Raw genomic sequence first — 20,751 nt, forward strand, 5'->3', positions numbered from 1 at the left:
GGCTTCTGGTGTCATGTTGTATTTCCACTAGGTGTCAGCATTGTCATATTTCTGACTTCTTCATAGGTAACCTTTACATTGGTGGAGTGGCCAAGGAGATGTACAAGGAGCTGCCCAAACTGGTGCATGCCAAGGAAGGTTTTCAGGGTTGCCTGGCATCAGTCGATCTAAACGGGCGCCTCCCAGATTTGATGTCAGATGCTCTGGATTGTGTGGGACAGATAGAGAGAGGATGTGAAGGTGAGAAATCTTTATCCCACTTAGGAAAAGGAGTTTGTTGTTGGTGAAAAGTTTGAGCCAGCAGAGTTTATGAGCCCTTTCTGAAGCTAAAGGGAAATTCTATTTCTTGGTTATTTTTAGATGTTTACATTTACAGAAGAAAACAAATTCCACACCATATTTTGTTATCAGTGTTTTCACAAAAGCGTCTTAAGGAATCAGTGTAACCAGTGCAATGCTGCTCTGCCTTCTCAGTCTCATGCATTTCTTAGGACACACACACTTTGTGAAGCACAGCCTTGGAGGCACCCAGACTGGCGACCTGTGGCATGTAATTTAACATCCATAAAGTGTTTTAGTATTCTGTTAGAATGCATCAAGCTCTGACACTCTTCCACAGGCAATCATTTCTGTTTCACTTTAATCTGATTATTCTTTCCGCCATATTTGTTACTTCACATTTTATCTCCATTTTGTTTTACTCAATACATGCTCGCTGGATCTGAGAGTTTGCCATAAGCAATCCTTTTGAATTATGTATGAAGCCTTTGTTGCATGCATGAATATCATTTGCCCAGCCTAATGTACGCACCGTATCCAGAGACAATATTTGATTTATTTCTCAACATCAGTCACTTAGTTTAATTTTACTATTCATCCGCTCTTTTACTATTCAGTTCTTCTGATCTTTACGTGTGCTGGTATTTCAAATCTAATCCAATTTAGCACTTGTGAAGGTGTATCAAACTAGCTGCTTTCACTTTGTGCCAAACAGAAATGATAGTTGCTCATAATAACAATAACATGTGTTTTAGATTGCTATATTGGAATCAGTTTGGAAGCATATAGTTGCTAAAAGGGTATAAATAAAGCACTTTTCTTCCAAATTTAAACAATATCTACTCCTGACAACAAGAATGCTTAGTTTTACTTAACATTGCTAAGGGATGCAGGATATCTGTTTTTATACTTTTAGCTTTCTGTTACTTTATTACACATCTAATGTTTCTTCTCTGGTTCTTTCTGAGGACAACTTTCCCTCCCTCTGTCTCTCCTACTCACACAGTTTGTTTCTGTTACTCCATTTCTGATTTCTTGGTGCTCTTACTAACAGCTGGTTTAATTTGCCTTTTCCTTTCCTGTTATTTTGCTGACAAAAGTTGCATTGATGAAAGCTGACTTGCAAGGTAGATAGCTTTGTCTGTTTGATACGGAGTCTGATATCCCTTCCCCGTTTGCATCTGCAGTACTTCTGCCCTCCACCTCTCCAAAGTTCATACCCCCACGATTTCCACATGTTTCCAGTAAAGATGACTGCTGAGTTTGCCAGTCACCACCAGCTATGAGGAATGGTCTCAGTCCCATGAGAATACAAGCACAAACTCCATTTTCTGAGTGTTGGGAAGTTTTATAAAATGCAACCAAAAATTAAATTTGTGATAAGATGAATCTTTTGAACTTCATCAAACAAATGTCCAAAGGACAATTTTTTTTCAGAAACATCAGTGACGACCTTATTTCTGTTAAGAAACATTAAACATTTAGTTTACGAGTAAACCAAAGATAAATCTATATACTGTGTTTGTTGAAAATACAAATGTGTTACAAACCACCGAGCCAATTGTGAAGAATTTAAAGAATTGAAAAGTACAGGTAATGAGATGTCTTATAATTAAATAAGCAGCCCGAAAATGTGCTCCTTGCACGGAGAGGCTGAGGGCATGTCTACACAACATCCTGATTGACAGATTTTATGAATTAGCTCAAATGTTTAAGGGGCAAACACAGCAGAGTTTATTTTAAACCTAGTAAAACTGCTTAAATGCTACATCCCAAAACCACAAACTGGGTATTAAATATTTCTGTCACCTTCAAGCTGTAGACTAGTTACTAGCAGTTTTAAATGTGCAACTTATATATGATTAAATTCATAATACACTGCTGCAGTGTGAGGCTGCCTGAGAGGGAAACGAAGGGAGAGAGATTCACTCTGGTAGTAACAATGGTGTATCATCTTTCTGGTAACTGTCTCTGGTAAAAGTTTGCTAAAGTAGGTGAAAACATTTTCTTGTGAAAAATGAGGCAGGTGATTGAGCTTATCGCTGCACATCTGCACAAAATCAATTCACCTAACGAACACTGACTGGAGTTACTCCACAAACTTTAGTTCTCTAAGTCGATGTGCAGCCCCAAAACCTCCACAATATCAGCTGTATGTTCACAGAATTAATCTGCATAGTGTTATACCCGTACATGCACATTCAGATCAAAATGACCATAGGACTGATTTAGATGTACTTTATTTTTTTTTTTTACTAGCTGCTAAAATTAGTTTTTGAGTTGAGGGATCTAAGTTTGTGCCGTATTTGCCTGACTTATTATGATGTTCATCGATTGAATTCTGGGGCTTTTGTGGGACACATGTTCTATGATTAGATGAGTCCATAAGAAAAGAAAAGAAAGTGATGGTTCTACTTGCCACAGATGAAAAAGACCATCCACACTGTTACCAGGAACAAGGAACAAAAACCAGCACTTGTGATGTCATAATATTATCGGTGCTCATGGTATGAATGACTTGCATATTTGTGAGGGTACTATTGATATAGAGACAAATATTTTTTGAAGAGGCCTGTGAGGCCATGAAGGTGTCTGTTTCCAGGAGGGCTGTGGATATAGGGCAATGCAAGACTTCATTCTGCATGACTTACAACAGCACAGCTTCATAAACAGTGTGTGCACGCTTGACTGGCCTGCCAGCAATCCAGAGCTGTCTACTATTGACACTACATAGCACATTGTGGAGAGGCAATTTAGATGACAACCAGAGACTGTACACAGCTTAAGTCTTGTATTTAGCTAGTGTACAAGATTTAAGATTTCTCCTGCAAAATTGCATTAATTAGCATCTTACAGCCCAAAAAGGATAAACTGTGATTAAAAGGAAGGGTGATGTAAATCAATGGTCAACATGTCTCTATTCCAACTTTTAAAAATAATTTCTGGCATCAAATAATAAAGTTGATCACTGAAAATCATTTACTATGATAAAGTGTTTAAGGAATAAAGGCTGAAAAAAAAAAAAAAAAAAAAAAAAATTACAAATTCAAGTTTTTGATGAATTTTATAAAACTTCCAATTTGTATGGAAATGCGTTTGTATTATTATCTTGTATCAAAATCTAAGGGGCTCATGTTTCAGGTTGCACTCATTGTGTTGTTTTACTTGAATTTGATTTATTTATATGTACTTCTTTATCTGCATGCCTTTATAAAAGTCTTAAACACAAACTTTTATCCTGCATGCATTTCCTATAAAAATGTTCAGATTTGCTCTTAAATGTCTTTTTTTGTTGTTGTTGTACATGAAATTTATCTGATTAATCATGTAAGCACAGAGTTTATCAATGCCACTTCCCTGTTATTGTCTCTGTCTAAGAGCATTTTAGGCATTTTAATAGAAAGTTATATATAATAGAAGTTAAAAAAATATATCAATGTAAAGTATATATGAAGTTACAAAGGTCAGTTCAGATGCATTTTGACAACTAGTATAAAAATGAAATTATTTCAAGAACATAAATTTGAAATGAAATAATTCTCCCAAATCCTCTTTATCACTCATTCATATCTCATAGTACTCCACCTACCTGTTAATTGGGGTATTGATCTAGAACCTTCTTGGCATAAGCAATGGATCCTTTGAGTCCAGTAGCTTGCAGAGTGGGATATGAGTAGATTTGTTTGGGTAGATGTTATAGTTTCTTCCATGTGAATGCAAATGCCCAGGGTTTCCCAACAAAACACTTTTATTAATGTACTATGTTTAAGGCTTTTAGAACTTTTCATATTTCAGAATTGATTTCACTTGCTTGACATTCTTATCTCGTATCATTCAATATCTAAAAATGCGTCGCCAGTTTATTGACTAATTATCAGTCATAATCAAATATCAGAAACAATTTATCTATTATATGACATAGTGGCCATAAGGCACAATTTAGTAGGGTTAGAGAGGGTGGGGAGGGAGTGGTGGCTTCGCTTCATTGTAGCTGAAGCAACTACAAACTTTTGCTACAAAGTACAAAAATATAAATATACACATCACGTGTTTCACTAGGATTATCATGGTATGGCTGTAAAGTGAAGCGATTTATGCAGAAAGGTTGTGTCAACCTTTAGATTTAATTTGTTTGTTTTGTACTAAAATAAATATCCAGATGTGTGTAATGGGTTTAGTATAACAGTAAACGCAGTTTGAAACTGTAAAAAATTCCAAATAATCACAAATAATTTCATGTTGACAATTTAGAAATAATATACAGAAAGTGCATTATTCCATTTTTAACCCTTTCTGTTCCAAATTTCTCTATCAACTAATTAAGTTGGAGTTGCAGAGACAGCTGATGGAGTCTGTACAGCTGTATACAGAACGAGTGAGGGTATGATTGAAATTATGGCTGCCCAAGCATGTGGATTAATTTGGGCTCTTGTGAATATAATTTGAGTATTTCCATCCCACAAGAGCACATTCACAGCTGGTGATATTAATGCATTTTGGGCGATCAGATTGCAATCAGGCAGTGTGCTACACAGGTGTCCAGAAAATTGATATCTGAACCCACACAACCAACAGTACTGTTCAAAGACTTATACTGTATAATGTTTGCTGTAATCTGTGGTATGAATATATAGAAAAAAAAAATACACAGGATCTAGGAAAAAGATTATCCATAAATACTTTAACTCAGATTTTAAAATTGCATTTAAATGGTATTTATTTTGCTTAAGTGTAGAAATGTGAAATGTAATATTTAAATGGCTCATGATAGTTTAAGTTAAGCGTTAAAGTTGTTTGAGCTTAATGTAATGTGTTTTTGACTGTTTATATCTGTGAAGTTTCACTTATGCCTGTGTATTAAATAATGTTAAACTAACTGTGACTTGAGGCAGATTCTCAGTAACAATGGAACTTTGTATCAGCATCAGCTGGAAGATTTACAAGATAGGACTATATACACAGCTTGTTTTGTTTGTTGTGTGTATGCTTTCACTTGAAGAAGCTTATGTTCAACGTGTCATTTAATTTCATATACAGTGAATCTGCTGCCTGGTGTTTGCTCACTGATTTGTTATTTCCTTCCTTATTCAGGACCCAGCACTACATGCCAAGAGGACTCATGTGCCAACCAGGGTGTGTGTCTGCAGCAGTGGGAGGGCTTCAGCTGTGACTGCAGCATGACAACGTTTGGAGGACCTCTGTGTAACGATGGTAGGATTACCCAATCTTAATTTTAGCTTTTAGATTTTTCGCATTTTCAGTCTAATACATACATACATAGAGGTTTAGGCACATTATAAGTGGACCCTCATACTGAATTAGTTTGTTTTTTTAATAAGTGCTTTTATTTTTAAACTTATAGGTATCCCAGTGCATTATTTAGTATTGCACATTTTCATGCAAATTTCACGAGTCATTCAAGCTGTAAAACGTCTTAAATGTGATCAGGCTCATGAAACTGGTGGTGTCAGACAATAAGGTGGGTGTTGTCATTAACAGCAGGTCTATTTTTATCTTGTGCTTTCACACAGCATTCACACAAAAGCTCTTTATTGATGCTGGTTTTTTTTCATGTCCTAGCAACATGGATTTGCAAAAACATGTCATTTTTGTTTGGTAAACTCTCAAGAAGAAAAATCCTAACCTCTGCCATATACAACTAACTTTGTTAAATAGAATGAAACCTCTATGCAGCATGCTGTTTTTACTGAGGAGGTTTTGCAACTCTGCAGGACTGAAGCTTGAACATAAACAAGGGTTGAGTGAGAGCTTATTCAATTTTGAGAAATTCGCCACTAGAGGGAGCAACACACACACACACACACACACACCTACACACACACACACTTATGGTCTACTAGGGAAAGCATTAATGAGTCCAAGAAGCAAACAAATTAGCCATATTGACCAGAAATGCTCTTGTTTTTTATTGTAATTTTACTTGTATGCATTAATTCATCCTTACTGGCTTGCATGATGCTGTTACAACACAGAAGTTAAAGCTTTCTTGGTTCACACTTTTAATTTCAAATCTTGAGGATACTAATCTCTCTTAAAGACACTGAAGTAAGCATGTGTCTTGACAGACTGTATACTTGTTAATGTGAAGCTTTTTAGAGAGCTATGTTCTCTAAATGTCCACCTTAAAAAAAGAGCTGTTTCCTTATGCAACACATGCAAAGGGCAGTTTTGGTTGGTCATTAATTCCCACTGTAGTAGTTCATACAGCACGGAGTGAATGTGTAGAGAGTGCTAAACTGCACGGAGAATAACGTAATAGAGTGGGCACTCCTGAGATGGCAGGAGAAGTGGAAGCTAGAGTGCCTTAAATGTTAATGCATTCTGTGTCACTTCTACTACTTTGATAAGATCCTGTCTTTTGTTATCAGCGGAGAGTGTTAATAGATTTCTGTTCAGCCTTATATCCTGAACAAATCTATGACCAATGATAACACTAAAAAGATTCTTCTGTTATTGATGCGGGAGCCTGAGAGCCGGTCTTTACTCGTACTATTTTACCTTTTATTCCTCAGACCGTGTTTGCATCAACAGAGAAATACGGCTAGGTTGATGGGATATTTTTGTTAGTGACCTCCACATGAACCTTCCTTGTTTCTGTAAAGAATAAAAATCACAGTTTGGGACTTTTTTTTTTTATTTTTAGTTTTTTTTCTGGCATACATAATGTTTTTTTTTCATACCCCTTGAGCTCAGTGACAGCAGTGGGAGTAGAAAACCTCACAGGGCCTGTATGCATATGTTATATCTGAGCAAAGTGCTCCATCTGCTGAGCCTTGTTACTATAGCTGAATTTAATATTCCTGCTGACCTGAGAAAACAGTGACTTGGGTCAATGAACAGGCTGAGGAGAAGCAATATGTAACAGCACTAACATACTTTCCAAGGAATCTTACTGAAGATAAACAAAGCCTGTTCAGAATGTAAATATGTACAAGAGGGAAAAATGAGGCAGGGGATGGTTCAGTTTTTTTCTGTGCTGACGGATTGTCATGCGGACAGAAAGAAAAGAACAAGATGAACATCTTTGAAAAATATATCTATTTTTTGAAAGATATATTTGCATAAAAAAAATGCAGGCAATCTACAACAGAGCCCTGCTTCTCTGAGAAAGCAACTAACATGGGAAGCTCAGTTCATTTCCAAATAGTTCTCCAGTGAGTATTCTTGGCACCCTGCCTCATCATAATAAGGAAAAAGATCCATTTCACAGCACCTGGCCTCAGAGCATTTAGCCAGGATGAATTGTATTTCTGTTAGTCACCAATCATATGGGCACAAATATTATGTCTGATGGTAAAATTCAGTCTCGTGTGTTAATCCAAAACGTGAATCATTTTAAATTGATTTCTCTGTTGATTTTCCTTTACTGTTGCTGTGTTTCTATTACTTGACTTTTGACTCTTTAATTGCTTTTAATCACAAAGCTAAAAGTGGAGTTTTGTGTAACAATGGCAAATGGCAAAGAGGCTTATGGTTGCTTTATTGCTTTTTAACAGCAGTGAAAACACCAGTGACATTACAATAGCATCAGTTCCCAGGCCTGTATTTGAAGAATGAAATAAAAACTGACAGTTTAACAGTAAGTTAGAGCACTTGGACATCTAAACAATGTCCAAATACAAACGCTGGTAATGCATGACCAAGTTTTTGGTATGTATTCCAAAAAATGCAGCAAAACTTGACTTGTAAATTTCTGAAGAATCTATTCCCTTTGAGTTTTGTAGTTGGACAAAGAAAACACAACTTTTGATTGGTAATTTTCATTTATTTATTTTTTATCTTTTTTATAAGAAAAAAAGAAAAGTGGTCTCACTGGCTTTTTGTTGGAATTAAGTTTCAGTTTCAGAGAACTATGTTCAGCAAAATGCAACAGTAGTGACTGATATCACTTTAACCATCTAAACTGGCTAAAAGCCTTGCACGCTGCAAGTGTTGCACTTACTCTTTTTTTTACTCTCATTTTTTAGTGTCCTATTCTAGCTGTCATTTAAGTATAAGGTGTGATACAAGTATTTGAACATCTGAGATGAGAGGAGCTTATTTTCACCACAAAATCACTGTCAAGATGATAACATGGATTTATGAAAAAAGATAAAAGAATAAAGAAAACAATCCCTCCCAAAACATTTAATCTCAGTGATATGACTCAATGTCTTGGACGTGGACTCTTAGAGTTTTATTTATGGAGCCAATTATCCTCACTAGATACCTACAGTCAGTTTACTGGGAAAAACAGATTCAAGCCGTGTGCTGTCAAAGATGCCTTTGAAAACTGTGCCTTTAAAATGAATTGATTATTCTGAATGGTGTTTAGCATGCGTTTTGTCTTATCTCTACAAGCTATTTATGATGTCAGCAGATATAAAACTGAATGCAAAACACATTTTAGTTACTGGCTTTGACAAGAGCGGCACACTATACGCATCTGGTTGTGCTAAAAATCAGTGATGGTCAAGTACAAAATGATGCCAGTAATCAGCCAAAAGCAAAGCACTGAAAGCACTCCACACTAGGCATGAGTATCTGTTAATATTGCCATATCACATTTTGTTTTCTTTGTAGCGTCCACTGGGGTTTTGAAGATTGTTGTAGATTAAATTTAGAGACTGGCTTGATGTGTGTGTGGATGGGGAGTTAAACTCCACTCTGGAACTCCTGAGGGAATTAGCCTGCAGTGGTCAAGCATCTGAGGGTAATATACAGAGACAAACAGAATGGTGTTTGTTGTTGAACTAAAGTGGGTCGTGGAGAAGCCACAGCAAGGGGCACGCCTGGCCTTCATGCAATTTTGCCTTGCTTGGTTGCTCCTCCACTCAGTCTCATTGCCATAGCTATTAGTGCCGTGTCAATATTATATCAACAATAGAGGTTGCAATTGGGGCTAGACGCTTGTCTTTTGCCAAAGGCACAAAGAAAAGTCCATCTCACTTGATTTCTAATGTGTCCTAGTTAGTTTCATTCTATTATCTTTGTACCTTAAGGATGGTCTGCAAGGGCCTTAGACTCAGCATATACGTTTTGATGGTAAATGATAGTTAAGGGTTTCATTTAGCTTAAGCTTGTGCATACAAATATTCCCTTTTTGTTATCCTTTGTGCCTTATCTCCAAGTTTTCTAAGACTGGCTGGTGAATAATACAGAATAATTAATGTTCTTACCCTGGTTTGTTGCATCATGCTGCAAAGCAAGAGTTCAGATGTATATTTTAAAACGAATAGAAGCTAAGAATCTAAGAAAGCTAAGGGAGCTAGTCCAATAAAAGCAACTCATCTACAGACTGCTGGGTTTTACTGGCAGTTTTATTATGAGAAGTAATGCACTAGATCAAGTTTTTTTCTTTTTTTTATTTCAGTGTCTCAATCTTTTTTCACAAACAGTAATTTAGCCTGATTTAACTCTTTGAGGAATTTCTTTGATAACAAGCCAATTGTGTTTCAGAACAGTCATGTTTGCGCTCCAGTTTCAACACAGGCAGTCAGGAAGCCTTCCAGACATTTGTGTCTTATTCCTCTGTGGTGGCATGCAAGGATTAGACCACTTAGTTTGGTTTCAATCAATATAACAGGACATCCAGTCCAGTACTGAGGCTGAGGAGGGGGTATGAGACACTAAAGTAAACATCCTGCTGTCACATGGAAGCGATATTATCTTTGCCCTAGATGTGGTCCTTTGCTAATGCATCTCTGTGAAACAAATCTATGGCTCTGAAAATATTTAGGCCTCGTGTGTATTGAACGCTTGGCCTAGCTTTGAACAGACATTGTGCCCCAAGATATGAGTAAATCAGTCTTAAGTGCTTTTGTGCATTCACTTCAGTAGCCATTCCCTCGACTGCACATGGATGTTGGCAAAAACTTTTGCACATTCAGTGTTAAGTTAAACTAATCAGTTGTAAGGCAAAATAAGGGCAGATAGCTAAATTTACATGTTTTATCCCTATATCAAACTGTGAATATTACAAAGATATATTTACAAAAACGACTAGGTGTTTATCATGAAGACTGAGTTTCTAAAAATAGGTATTAATATGATCACATTAACAAGTCTCCTCCTAATGGATCACTTTTCTAGTATACTGTAGAGGATGAAACCACCTATAGACCTTTGCGCTTAATGTTGCACTGGATGTAGATTTTTCATTACATGAATCTGGATGCTATTTATTACTGCAGTCAATCAATCAATCAATCATTGAACTCAACTGAACACTGAGCACTGCATGTGCTTGGCAGTAGTCATTTTTTAACCTAAAGCAAGCAGTTGTGACTTGTTTTAAAGAATAAAAGCTTCAGACAAGGAAACTGGCTGAGTGCCACCTACAGCAGTGTGGACTGAAAGATCGACTCCTTTACAAGCTTCTGTCCTACTCATACCAGAAATCTAATTGAAAGCATTTGATCTTATGCTATGTGTAGATCCACTTTCACACTTATCAAACAGTATATTTCTGTGCCTGAAGCTGTAAAAGAGGATGTTGATCTTCAACTACTTCAAGTCATTTCCCACGTTTCCAAGTTGGTGCAATTCACTATTTCTATCACGTTTCATCACCTGAAGGAGGCTTTAGTTGTTTTGTTCTTCCTTTTTTTTAATCCTTTTTTATTTATTTATTTTCCCAACTCAACATGAGTGGTTACAATCGAGCATGGTTATTTTCAGTATTTCTCTATGCTGATTGAGTATCAGAATTTAAATGGGTTTCTGTGCCAGGAAGCAGTGGCCATATGTGGGTAAAGGCTGTTGGCATGGAAACAAGGTCTCCCTTCCTCCCACCTTGAATGCTGTAACATGTCTGTAACTTTGTTCAAGTAATGAGATCTCTGCAAGATGTGGTGTAGAATAACTTCCACCTTTAAGAGGAATTTTAAATGTGAGTTTTACACATGTGCTCTTCACTGATGGTGAAATAATGATGGCAGCTGTGAGAACTATTAATACTTAAGGTTCTTAATATGCATGTTATATTTCTACTAAGTTATAACAGTGTTTAGTGTACTCTGTGTGTAGTTGCTTCATAAACTTATCCCTCTGTTCACCTGGCATAGCAGAGTTCTGGTTTGTTCCTGAAGCTTTTGTGTGTTACATCGTCGCCTGTATAGCACTTTGTGTTATTTACCAGTATGTGGCCATGCAAGCATTCCACACTTTTAGCTGTCTTAATATTTAATATTTTGTCAGATCTTAGTCTCATCCAGTGCAGTGGTGAGAACCTAATCTTTGAAGTGTTTTTTTTATTAATTGGTAGCCCAGAGGGGCATGTTGACAGGAAATAGGAAGCTGTTGTTTCTTCACAACCCAATACTAATTAAAGTGTTGATACAAAGTCTTAGCCAAACTATCCTGCTGGGAGACACAGTGACACTAAATATTCCCCTCTCTCATAAACTCAGGCTATTGAACATGATGCCCAGGAGAACTGTGGCAAGAGGCTAAACCAGAAAAAAAAATATGTTTGCTTATACTTGCTTTAGCTACTTAAAATCGTTGCTGTTTCTGCTAGCATTTTAGGAATTAGGAAGAGGTTGGCCGGGCTCTCTCTTAGGGATAGGGTGAGAAGCACATTCATCTGGGAGGGTCTCAGAGTAGAGCTGCTGCTCCTCCACATCAAGAGGAGCCTCATGAGGTGGCTCGGGCATCAGGTTAGGATGCCCACTGGATGCTTCCCTGGGACATCCCACCAGGAGGAGACCCCGGGGGAGACCCAGGACATGCTGGAGGGACTACATCCCCCCCGGCAAATGTGACCAGGGAGAGGGAATTCTTGGCTTCCATGCTTAGGCAGCTTTGATTTTTTAATCCCCCTTTAAAATGACACTGATGGGAACTGATGGAAAAAAAAAATTTTGCTTTTGTGGAAAAAGCACATTTTTTATTCTAGAATAAATGAATGCTTCTGAATTTTCCCTTTTGGGTGGAAAGTTAAACCAGGCAGAAATCTGCCTAAAAATACGTTTTGTGAACATGAATTCAAATGGATCATTTTCTCATTTGTAAACATAATTATAATTAAAATAAACATTGTGCCTGCTAATTTGATAACCAGATAATATTTATTCTTCCCCCAGGCCTTTTTTATAATCATGTGAATCAAACAGACTAATACCGGTGTATGTTACAGTTTTGGGTATGTTTGGTTGCTTATTGGTTATGTTTTAAGCAATACAAAACACAAGTTACCCATCCCTGCTTGGAGAGATGGTTGCATGCGTCCATTACCATTTAAGAAACATGATAATGGACTTTTTATTCATTCTTACTTTAGTTTGAGATGGACTCTGAGTTCTATCAGACATCATCATTATTGGCTTAATGACATATTTTGTCTAACTGCATTAAAGAACTCTGATCATTACCACAGACACAAAGCTGATTGGTTTGATTGCAAATCTATTAAATTACTTTAACGTTTAAAACTCTGGGGACCATTTTTTTCTGCTAAAAATAAAAATAAAGAAATGAAGGGGGGAATCAGGCTTTTCTTAGAGGTGGTTATGTTATGTTGAAGCTTCAGGACTAAGCACAACTTTGTGGCTTTTTAACAATAAGCATTTTATTGTGGACATGTAGTTGCCTTGAATTTTTTAATGCTTAAGATGTGTCCTGTAAATTGCTATCAAATGATATTAAGTGCATATTTGCAGTATAATCAGTGTAGCAGAGTTGTAGTTGTGCTTGTGGTATAATAGAGCATGTGGAAAACATTTCTAGGTTTTACGTTTGTTAGATTCACGAGGCCCAAACTGGAAATAACTGCCTTAAATAAGCCTGCAATGCAACAGTCAGCTGGAGTCACAGCTTCACACATTCTTTATGTGACAAGCTTTTTACGAACATACATTGCATGCTCTACTTTATGCATTCAGCTGCTCACACACTAACAATCCATTTAGACATGAATTGCGCTACTTATTCAGGAATGGTCAGTGTTAGTTTTGCTTCTCAGTGGAGTGTTTGTCTATATGTGTACCACCATGGTGGATGCAAGCCTTTCATGTCTTAGGGGCTGTAGTTAAGTGCATTTCACTGTAAAAGTATTTTTGGATGTTTATTGGACCCCAATGTAACTGTGAAGTTGCACAACAGATTATGATTTGACCAGTTTTAGAATCAAAGTATCACATTTTTCTAATAAAAAAACAAAACTCAGAACTAGTTAGTATAGTGAGTGCGACTGCAACGACTGCATGTTTTCATGTACTTATACATGCAGCCTGCAGCATCTGTAAATAAAACTTTTATTACTGACTACTGGAAGCTCATGTCTCTCTTTTTCCTCTCAAAATGTAACCTGGTAAACGAGTTGACATGTAAAAGATGTCAAGCAGTTTTTGAGAAGAGCTGAAGTTTTGTTTGTAAAAACTTTCCTTTTACAGTACCAGGCATTTTTATCCCCCACAAAGCCGCTTCATTGTCCCAGTTAGCTGAAACACTGCAGAGTGGTTCATTAACAAAAACACTGTGGACTTTTGACACAGTTTGTCCTTGACCTGTTCAGGAAGAAGCGCTTTGAAACAGGCAATGATCTACTTGGGATGGATTTCAAGGGAGACAGACAGACAGACAGACTGAGACAGACGCACTGCCCCGGTGGCCCATTGCATCTTGGGAACTGTCAGAGGAGATAGAGAGAAAGCCCCCGGAAAGCTGCCGACCTGTGACCCCTATCTCTCTTACTGACAGTTAGGATTTGGTTTATGCATTCTCAGTCACATCATCATCACCACGCATACACACACCAACTCACTGGCACACACGTGTACGTACAAACACACGCACAACCTTTACTTGCACTTTCATGAAAAAAACCTTGAATGTTATTTCCTCTGTGGCTGATTTTAATGTGTATTTAAATAGATTTATGGAAATGAATAATACTGTTCTGGCATCATTTATGCATTAGGAAGAAAAAAACGACTTGGTTGCATGAAGCAGATTCCCAAGCTTCCCTTGCCTACAGAATCCAGTGAGTGAAAGAAGCAAAAAGGAGCCTGGTGGCTATACAAACAGAACCAGATCACTGTAATGAAAGAATGATTCCATCTGTTTATCTTACATGTAGTTTGGGTAGTTTGGGCAGTTTGCTCCAGCCCTGACAATGGAAAGAATGCTCTATAGGCAGAGTGCACATGTGTGCATGTAAGGATCTGTCTATGTTTATAAATTAGTTATGAGAGGAGAAATAATGGTATCATTTTTTGACTACAGCCACTGGACATTCATAATGATAAACTGTTGTGCAGAGAAAAGCCTACATTATGGGAAAAATGTTAGAGCCGCATATTAACTTGTACAACTAAAGACAGTGTTGCTCCCTGGAACTAATAAATCCTAATAGAAATGCTGCTGAATGTACTCCCAACATTAACTGTGTCAAAAAATTGTTAGCTATTTTTAACTTAATTTTGTAGCTCCATTAAATTAATTATACTCTCTCAGTCTGCTGAGACAGAATTAGCATAAGGATGAATGAGAATTGATGTGGAGTTTTGTGTCTGTGTTTTCCTCTCAGTAAAAACGAAAGCATTTTATTACATCATCATGCACTGATGTTTGCAGATTTGATTTTTACAACACTAAATGTGCATTATTTCATATTAGTGGGCTGTTTCATCAGCCTGAGTACTGTTATTTATGTTACCCTCACAGCTTCCAGAGCGAACATTGTGAACAGCACAAATCTCTGTTTATTTGCTGCATTTTACATAAATGAGGCATTTGCAGATTTTCCTTAGCCTGCATACACGTATGCTCTATTTCTTTAATATAATAATCATCCACTGTGTAACAGCTGTGGTTGAATGAGAGATAGTTATTCATAGAAAGAGCTAATCACATAATGATGAGTAGCCATGGCTGTGGTTATTATTTAAACCTATCTATAGGGCCTTCCATCACAAGAAAGAAATGTTGTGGTACAAGTGAATTAGAAACCAGCAGCGTGATGCCTCTTTGCTCTTTGAAGGTCAGAGTTTACTCTACTTACTCTCGCTGATAGAGTAGAGTAGTCTGACAGACAACTACCGTAATTCTGCTAGCACAAACAGTATTGACACTCTGGCCTCCCTCTGTGTTGGAATACTGTACAGCTTGTGTGTTTGCATTGAGTGTTAACTCCCTGTGTCTGCCTCTTCTTATCATGTCACATCTTGGGATGACTAAGACAGCACGCTGTTTCTATTTCTGTACACTCGCAAACATTAGCATCAGTGCATTGTATGCTTCTCTGTCACTCTCTGTTGTGTTTGTGAGGCAAGCTTGGATGACATGTTTGATTTTCACACACAACTCTCAGTGTAAAAAGGTTTATTATTGTTTGTTTTTGACAGGGATGTTGGTGTTGAATACTGTTGTCATTGAGACAAAAGCTGTAACAGCTGCTTGATGCATTCATTGTTTACTTATTTGCACTGAACAGGAAGTTTAAATTGTGACAATACTGGTTGTTCTTTTGGGTCACTGCTGTTTTGCATTGTGGGAACTTCTGTATTCTCAGTTGATCCGATAAAAATGTAATCAGATAAGCATATTATTATCATGCAACTTGATACCAGGAATCTTTTCCAGGCTTGAATAAGCTATGCTTACTACCAGTTGTTCCTACCAAGCTATACTATTCCCAAGGGACTCGTGCCTCCAGACACTCTCATTCATAGGGACACGTGGTGTGACACAGATGTGTCACTACAGCAGGCAGCAGGTATATCTGGTTCATGCATGACTTGTTTTGCATGCTAGATCTGTTTAGAGCAAATAATAACATCTTATACACTAAGTTTTGTCTCCATCTTTTTTAATCCCACTGAATATATTAATTACTATATTGCAGTATTGGGAGGTTTTCTTAAAATTTCAGTGGCTAACATCATAGTAGCGCTCGAGCAGAAAAAAATCTGAAGTGGCTTTAAGCGTCTGCCCTTCTCTGAAAGGTCTTTCCATGTGTAATAAAGTGTTGCTTGATGACTCTTAAACTGATTTAAAGGCCTTTTTTTAGTTGGGTCAGGTACTCTTAGTCCACCCATCTGCTGATCTCATCAGCCCCCACCACTTTAGATGTAGTCCTGCTCTAGTAAAATACTGTTCTTGTCATTTTATGGCCTTTTGTTGTCCTAGATATTATTAAATCCACGACAAATTTCTCCTCCCAACACTGATTGCACAGTTTGGGGGTGAAAAGTCAGTCATAGCGTCTGAGAAAGAGTTTCTTTTCTTCTGTTTTGATTTTTCAATAACACTTTGTGTCTTAAAAAGAAACAAAGAAAAACAAAGACACATGCACCCAGTAGAGGAGATGTGCTCAAAGCATCACATGAATCAAAGATTCAATCCGTTGGGTTTTATTTTAACAGGACACAATTATGAGCTCTCAAGACCACATCTGGCTTAACATCTGGAGTCAGAACAATATGAAATCAAAAAGAGCTTTAATGGTTAAAGTTTATTTGTATCGTTGTAACCAAAACGCGCTCTTTGACAGGTATAAAAAAGGTCTCTGAAGGAGGTGGACAGACAGGGTCTGTAGTTTTAAGCAGCCACTGAACAGTGTTATTTCATCAACCAAAAGCAAAGGATGTGTTTACAGATCTTACAAACAAATCCATGCACTTTACTGGTGTTTTTTTTTTTTTGTTTGTTTTTTTTTTAATGAGCTGCATTAGTCACATTTAGAAAAAGAACTGGCTAGACCAACTCTAAATGAAATCTCAAGAGAAAATACAAAATATGCTCTCCCTCTGTCCCTTGGCAGTTAATCCTGAGTGCTGGAACTGACTAAACATGCTTAATCATCAACATCGGCTTATTGTCATCAGTTAGCAGAGAGAAAGAAGCAAAAGCCTCCAGGAAAATGAAACCCTTTCAACCCACCACACTTGTGGAGGAGAATTTTCCCATTTTGTGGTTAACACTTCAACAATCATCTGGTTAAAGCAGCTGAGATCTGTAACTGTGCTGAAATTAGTTTAGGTCGCGGTCCCAGGTGTTTGCTTCTGTGCAGGCAGAAAGATTTCACTGAAACTGTTTTCCCTTAAGCTATAAGTGTGGCTCCAGATTTTTCTTTTTTCCTTTTCCCTTTCATACCTCGGTTATCGAATTTCCAGCAAATTGATCAGAACAAAGGGCAAACCACTAAAGCCTTAGTAAATCCTGGTAGAAGTGAAGAGGAATTGATCAGAATCAGAGCAGTATATCAGATTACAACACTGTTTTCTTTCTGTGTTAATGTGCTGAATGTGGATATATGGAGTATTATGGAATAGTATTATGCATTGCTGAAGCTTTTAGCTAGATGTGTATTCTTGAATTATATTGAACTGAATTTGTTACCATCTTCTGCAACAGTGAATGTATCAAACTTAAGCTGCTGACTTTCTGAAAAACCTTCACACCTTTTATGCACTTTACAGTTCTACCACTTGGTGGCACAAATGAACAAGTAAGTAATGCAGAAGCGGATATCTCTTAACTTATGGCACATTATTATAAAATCTAGCTGTACTAACTCAGCATTTCCACTAAATAACCAGAGTACACTTTTAAATAAGTTAAAACATATGCAGACATTTACCTGTCCTCACATTTAGCATTGTAAATGGAGGTCTAAATATATTTCTTTGCAGAAATTTGCACTTAAGGACATACTAAGTCAGGCTGATGCCCTTGGCAAGACGCCCTGATAGATTGCCTTGTTAGTAGTAATTATGCAGATTGCTCTGCTGATAATTATAAAAGTGTAAACACATTCTGCAAGAACATTCCTTTTCACCATTGCAAATGAGAACAGATCAGTTGTTCCATGCTGCTGACTTTTTAGCACCAGGTGGCTGCACCGACTTATTGAGATTCTACAAGGTGAAAACAGCACAGTTGCCTAATGTTTGTTGAATATGTTTTGTACTGCAGTTGATATGTTTACGAACATATAAGATTGTAATATGAGTTACAACAGAGAAATAAGATTTATCATCTGATCGGTTACCTTTCCAGATGCCATATTTTTGTCATTTCTGTGGTTGTGTTTATCTAATACTTTGGCTGCTCTGATGTTTTGTTCAATATTTAAATTCAGATTACAGCAGCTATGCTTTATGACTGAGTCATCAATCATCTACCTGCATTTGTACTGAAACTAAACTGTTTAAGATGTGCACCATTAATGCTCATTTAATTGGTTCATACTTCCCTTGGGACTTCATTTTTTCTTTTGTCTTCATGTGGACAGTCACACACAAAAAAAACAAAATGAAAAAGGACACATTATCCTCTGTGTCATGCCTGCTAAGTTGACTTTCTTTGGGCATGAAATGCCTGTGTATTCCCTGTAAACCGTAAAGATCAGCTCAGCAGTGCTTACAGTGGGGTTTTTTTTTTTCTCTCTTTCCTCCAGCTTAGAACACAGCATTTCGAAAGGGAGGATGTTGAATGGCCAGTGTGCAAACAGATGCAAGCACACCACAGCTGAGCCTTGTTCTCCAGTCCCAAACTCCGAACACTGAGCACACTTCCCAGCTGAACCAGATTGTGTTTATCAGCAGGGCTTTTATGTCCACATGTTCTCCTACTTTCCTGTAACACTGCTGCACACAGAGTCTGCGATCAGCCTTCCCTCGCTTGTGAGAAACAGTCTTTTATTAGCAGGCGAGGCAGACTTGCCCAGATTCAGCACCCTCTCTGTGGACAGTTCTCAACTGCCAGCTCTGGCACTGTGCGTGCTTTGTTTACATATGTGTGTCTGTGTGAGGCCATGTATGTGTGCTCATACGTTTCTGAGAAAGAGAAAGAGAGAGTGTTGCCTAGAGTGCGTGAGCTGCAGCATCATCGCTCCTTTAAAATCTTGCTAATGAGACACTGCACTGAGTCTAGAACAGTAGGTGAGAACTTATAGGAAGCAGTTCTCCTGGGTAATGAAGACGAGAGGATTAGTTTGGACCACTTGCTTTCAGTTTTAACTCTCTTAACTTCCCTAAAATTACAAAAGTAAACAAAAGGGAGGGGGAAGAGAAAGAATAGCAGGAGGAATGCAAAGATGAAATGAGAAAGAAGAGGTAACAAGTCCTACAGTCTCTTTTCCTTTTTTTTCTTCAGCTTTTACTGCTGACGATTGTCTACACGGGAGAGTGGCTTAAGAAAGACTGAACATGGAGGCAAGAAAGAGACGGTGAAAAGAATCAGGGCTGGGGGACATTGCTTCAGTTTCTGCTATTCTGCCTAAATAGGCTCTTCCTCTGCAATGCACTCAGGCTCCAGTGATTCGCTATGTGAATGCTGCCTATTTGCATAGCCACTCTCCCTCCTGCTTCCTGGCTGGCTGTTGAGGCTCCCCCTCCCTCTGTCCTCCTCCGTCGCCTCCTCCTCTCTCCCTTCTTCCTCTTGCGCACATCTTCTGGAACGGCGCTGCCGATGCTGCCTGTGTATGAGCGTGTGTTCTGCCCTGGGCTGCTCTCAGGTGTTGTCGTTGCTATCGCTCGGTCTCAGTGAGATCAGATATCTCTGGATGGGGAACGGGTGCGCTACTTGGCATAACTCACAGGTGCAATCACGCAGTCTGCCGTGTGCTACCACGGCTTTCCGACACATTCAAATGAGAAGCGGATTTAACTATGGTCTCATTCCTCTGGACGTCCTTTGAGACCACTGGAGGAGGGAAAGGAGGGAAACTCTGCCTTGATTTTCTGAAGAAATTCACTTCGCACAGATACTTATAGTCTTTTCTTTAGTAAGCTCTCTTCTTTCTTGGCAACCTTTTTTTTTTTTTTAATATTCACAGTTTATGATGAGAACATTTTTCTAATTTTGTGAGGGCTTAACAGGAAGGATAAATAGAGTAACAGAGAGAACTAGGGAACTAAGGGAATTGGTGCAAGCTGGGATTTCTTTAATTTCTGTTTGAGGTTGCCCTAATTTCTTGAGTGAATGTTTTTGCATGATGCTTTATAATACTTCTTTACCTGCCTGGGTGCTGCTACGGATTTCTTAATTCAGTGGAAAACGGAAAAAGGGTTTGTTTTTTGTTTTTTTCCTCACACAACCGACATTTTGTGTGGTGTCCCTTTTTCTTTTATTTTTTTCCATTTCTTTCTCTATGGATCTGTTCGAGTGTCTCTGGCCGTAGTGAGTTTTGGCAAGGTGAGAAGTATGGGGCTATAAGGCTCACTAAAGTTCTACCTTGATCTGAAGCCTCATCTAACCACTCAAGGAAGATGTTCAGAGGCTGGAGGACACAGTTTGCTCCCCTGAGGCCAGTTGCGGAGCCACTAAACTGGAATTCAGCAACACTCACCCATCTGGCATTGTGGATCTTTGCCCTGGGCTTTGTGGCAGGGTCAGAACCAAGTGCTGTGGAGAGTCTCCACCATATTCACCTGTCCCATGGAAACAAGCGTCACCATACTGTGCCTATTGCTATCCACAGATCTCCTGCATCCCTAAGAGCAGGACACAGTAAGTATTTCCTCA

The 20,751-nt window shown here is 38.1% G+C and overlaps 1 protein-coding gene across 31 annotated transcripts in view; it reads left to right on the forward strand.

Annotated features, from left to right (window-relative positions):
• The window catches only part of LOC121655283 (neurexin-1a), a 275,419-nt gene that overhangs the window by 158,682 nt on the left and 95,986 nt on the right, over positions 1-20,751 (forward strand). For 27 of the 31 annotated variants that reach the window (XM_042009831.1, XM_042009843.1, XM_042009845.1 and 24 more), the window contains 2 exons: positions 67-240; positions 5,371-5,490. In XM_042009831.1, coding sequence (XP_041865765.1) covers positions 67-240; positions 5,371-5,490 — 294 coding nt within the window. Of the gene's footprint in view, positions 1-66; positions 241-5,370; positions 5,491-19,691; positions 20,737-20,751 lie in introns of those variants that run through there. The other 4 variants (XM_042009851.1, XM_042009852.1, XM_042009849.1 and 1 more) reach the window with 2 other exon arrangements.

Source organism: Melanotaenia boesemani, chromosome 16 (assembly GCF_017639745.1).
Source record: "Melanotaenia boesemani isolate fMelBoe1 chromosome 16, fMelBoe1.pri, whole genome shotgun sequence".
In the NCBI taxonomy this organism is placed as follows: Eukaryota; Metazoa; Chordata; class Actinopteri; order Atheriniformes; family Melanotaeniidae; genus Melanotaenia; species Melanotaenia boesemani.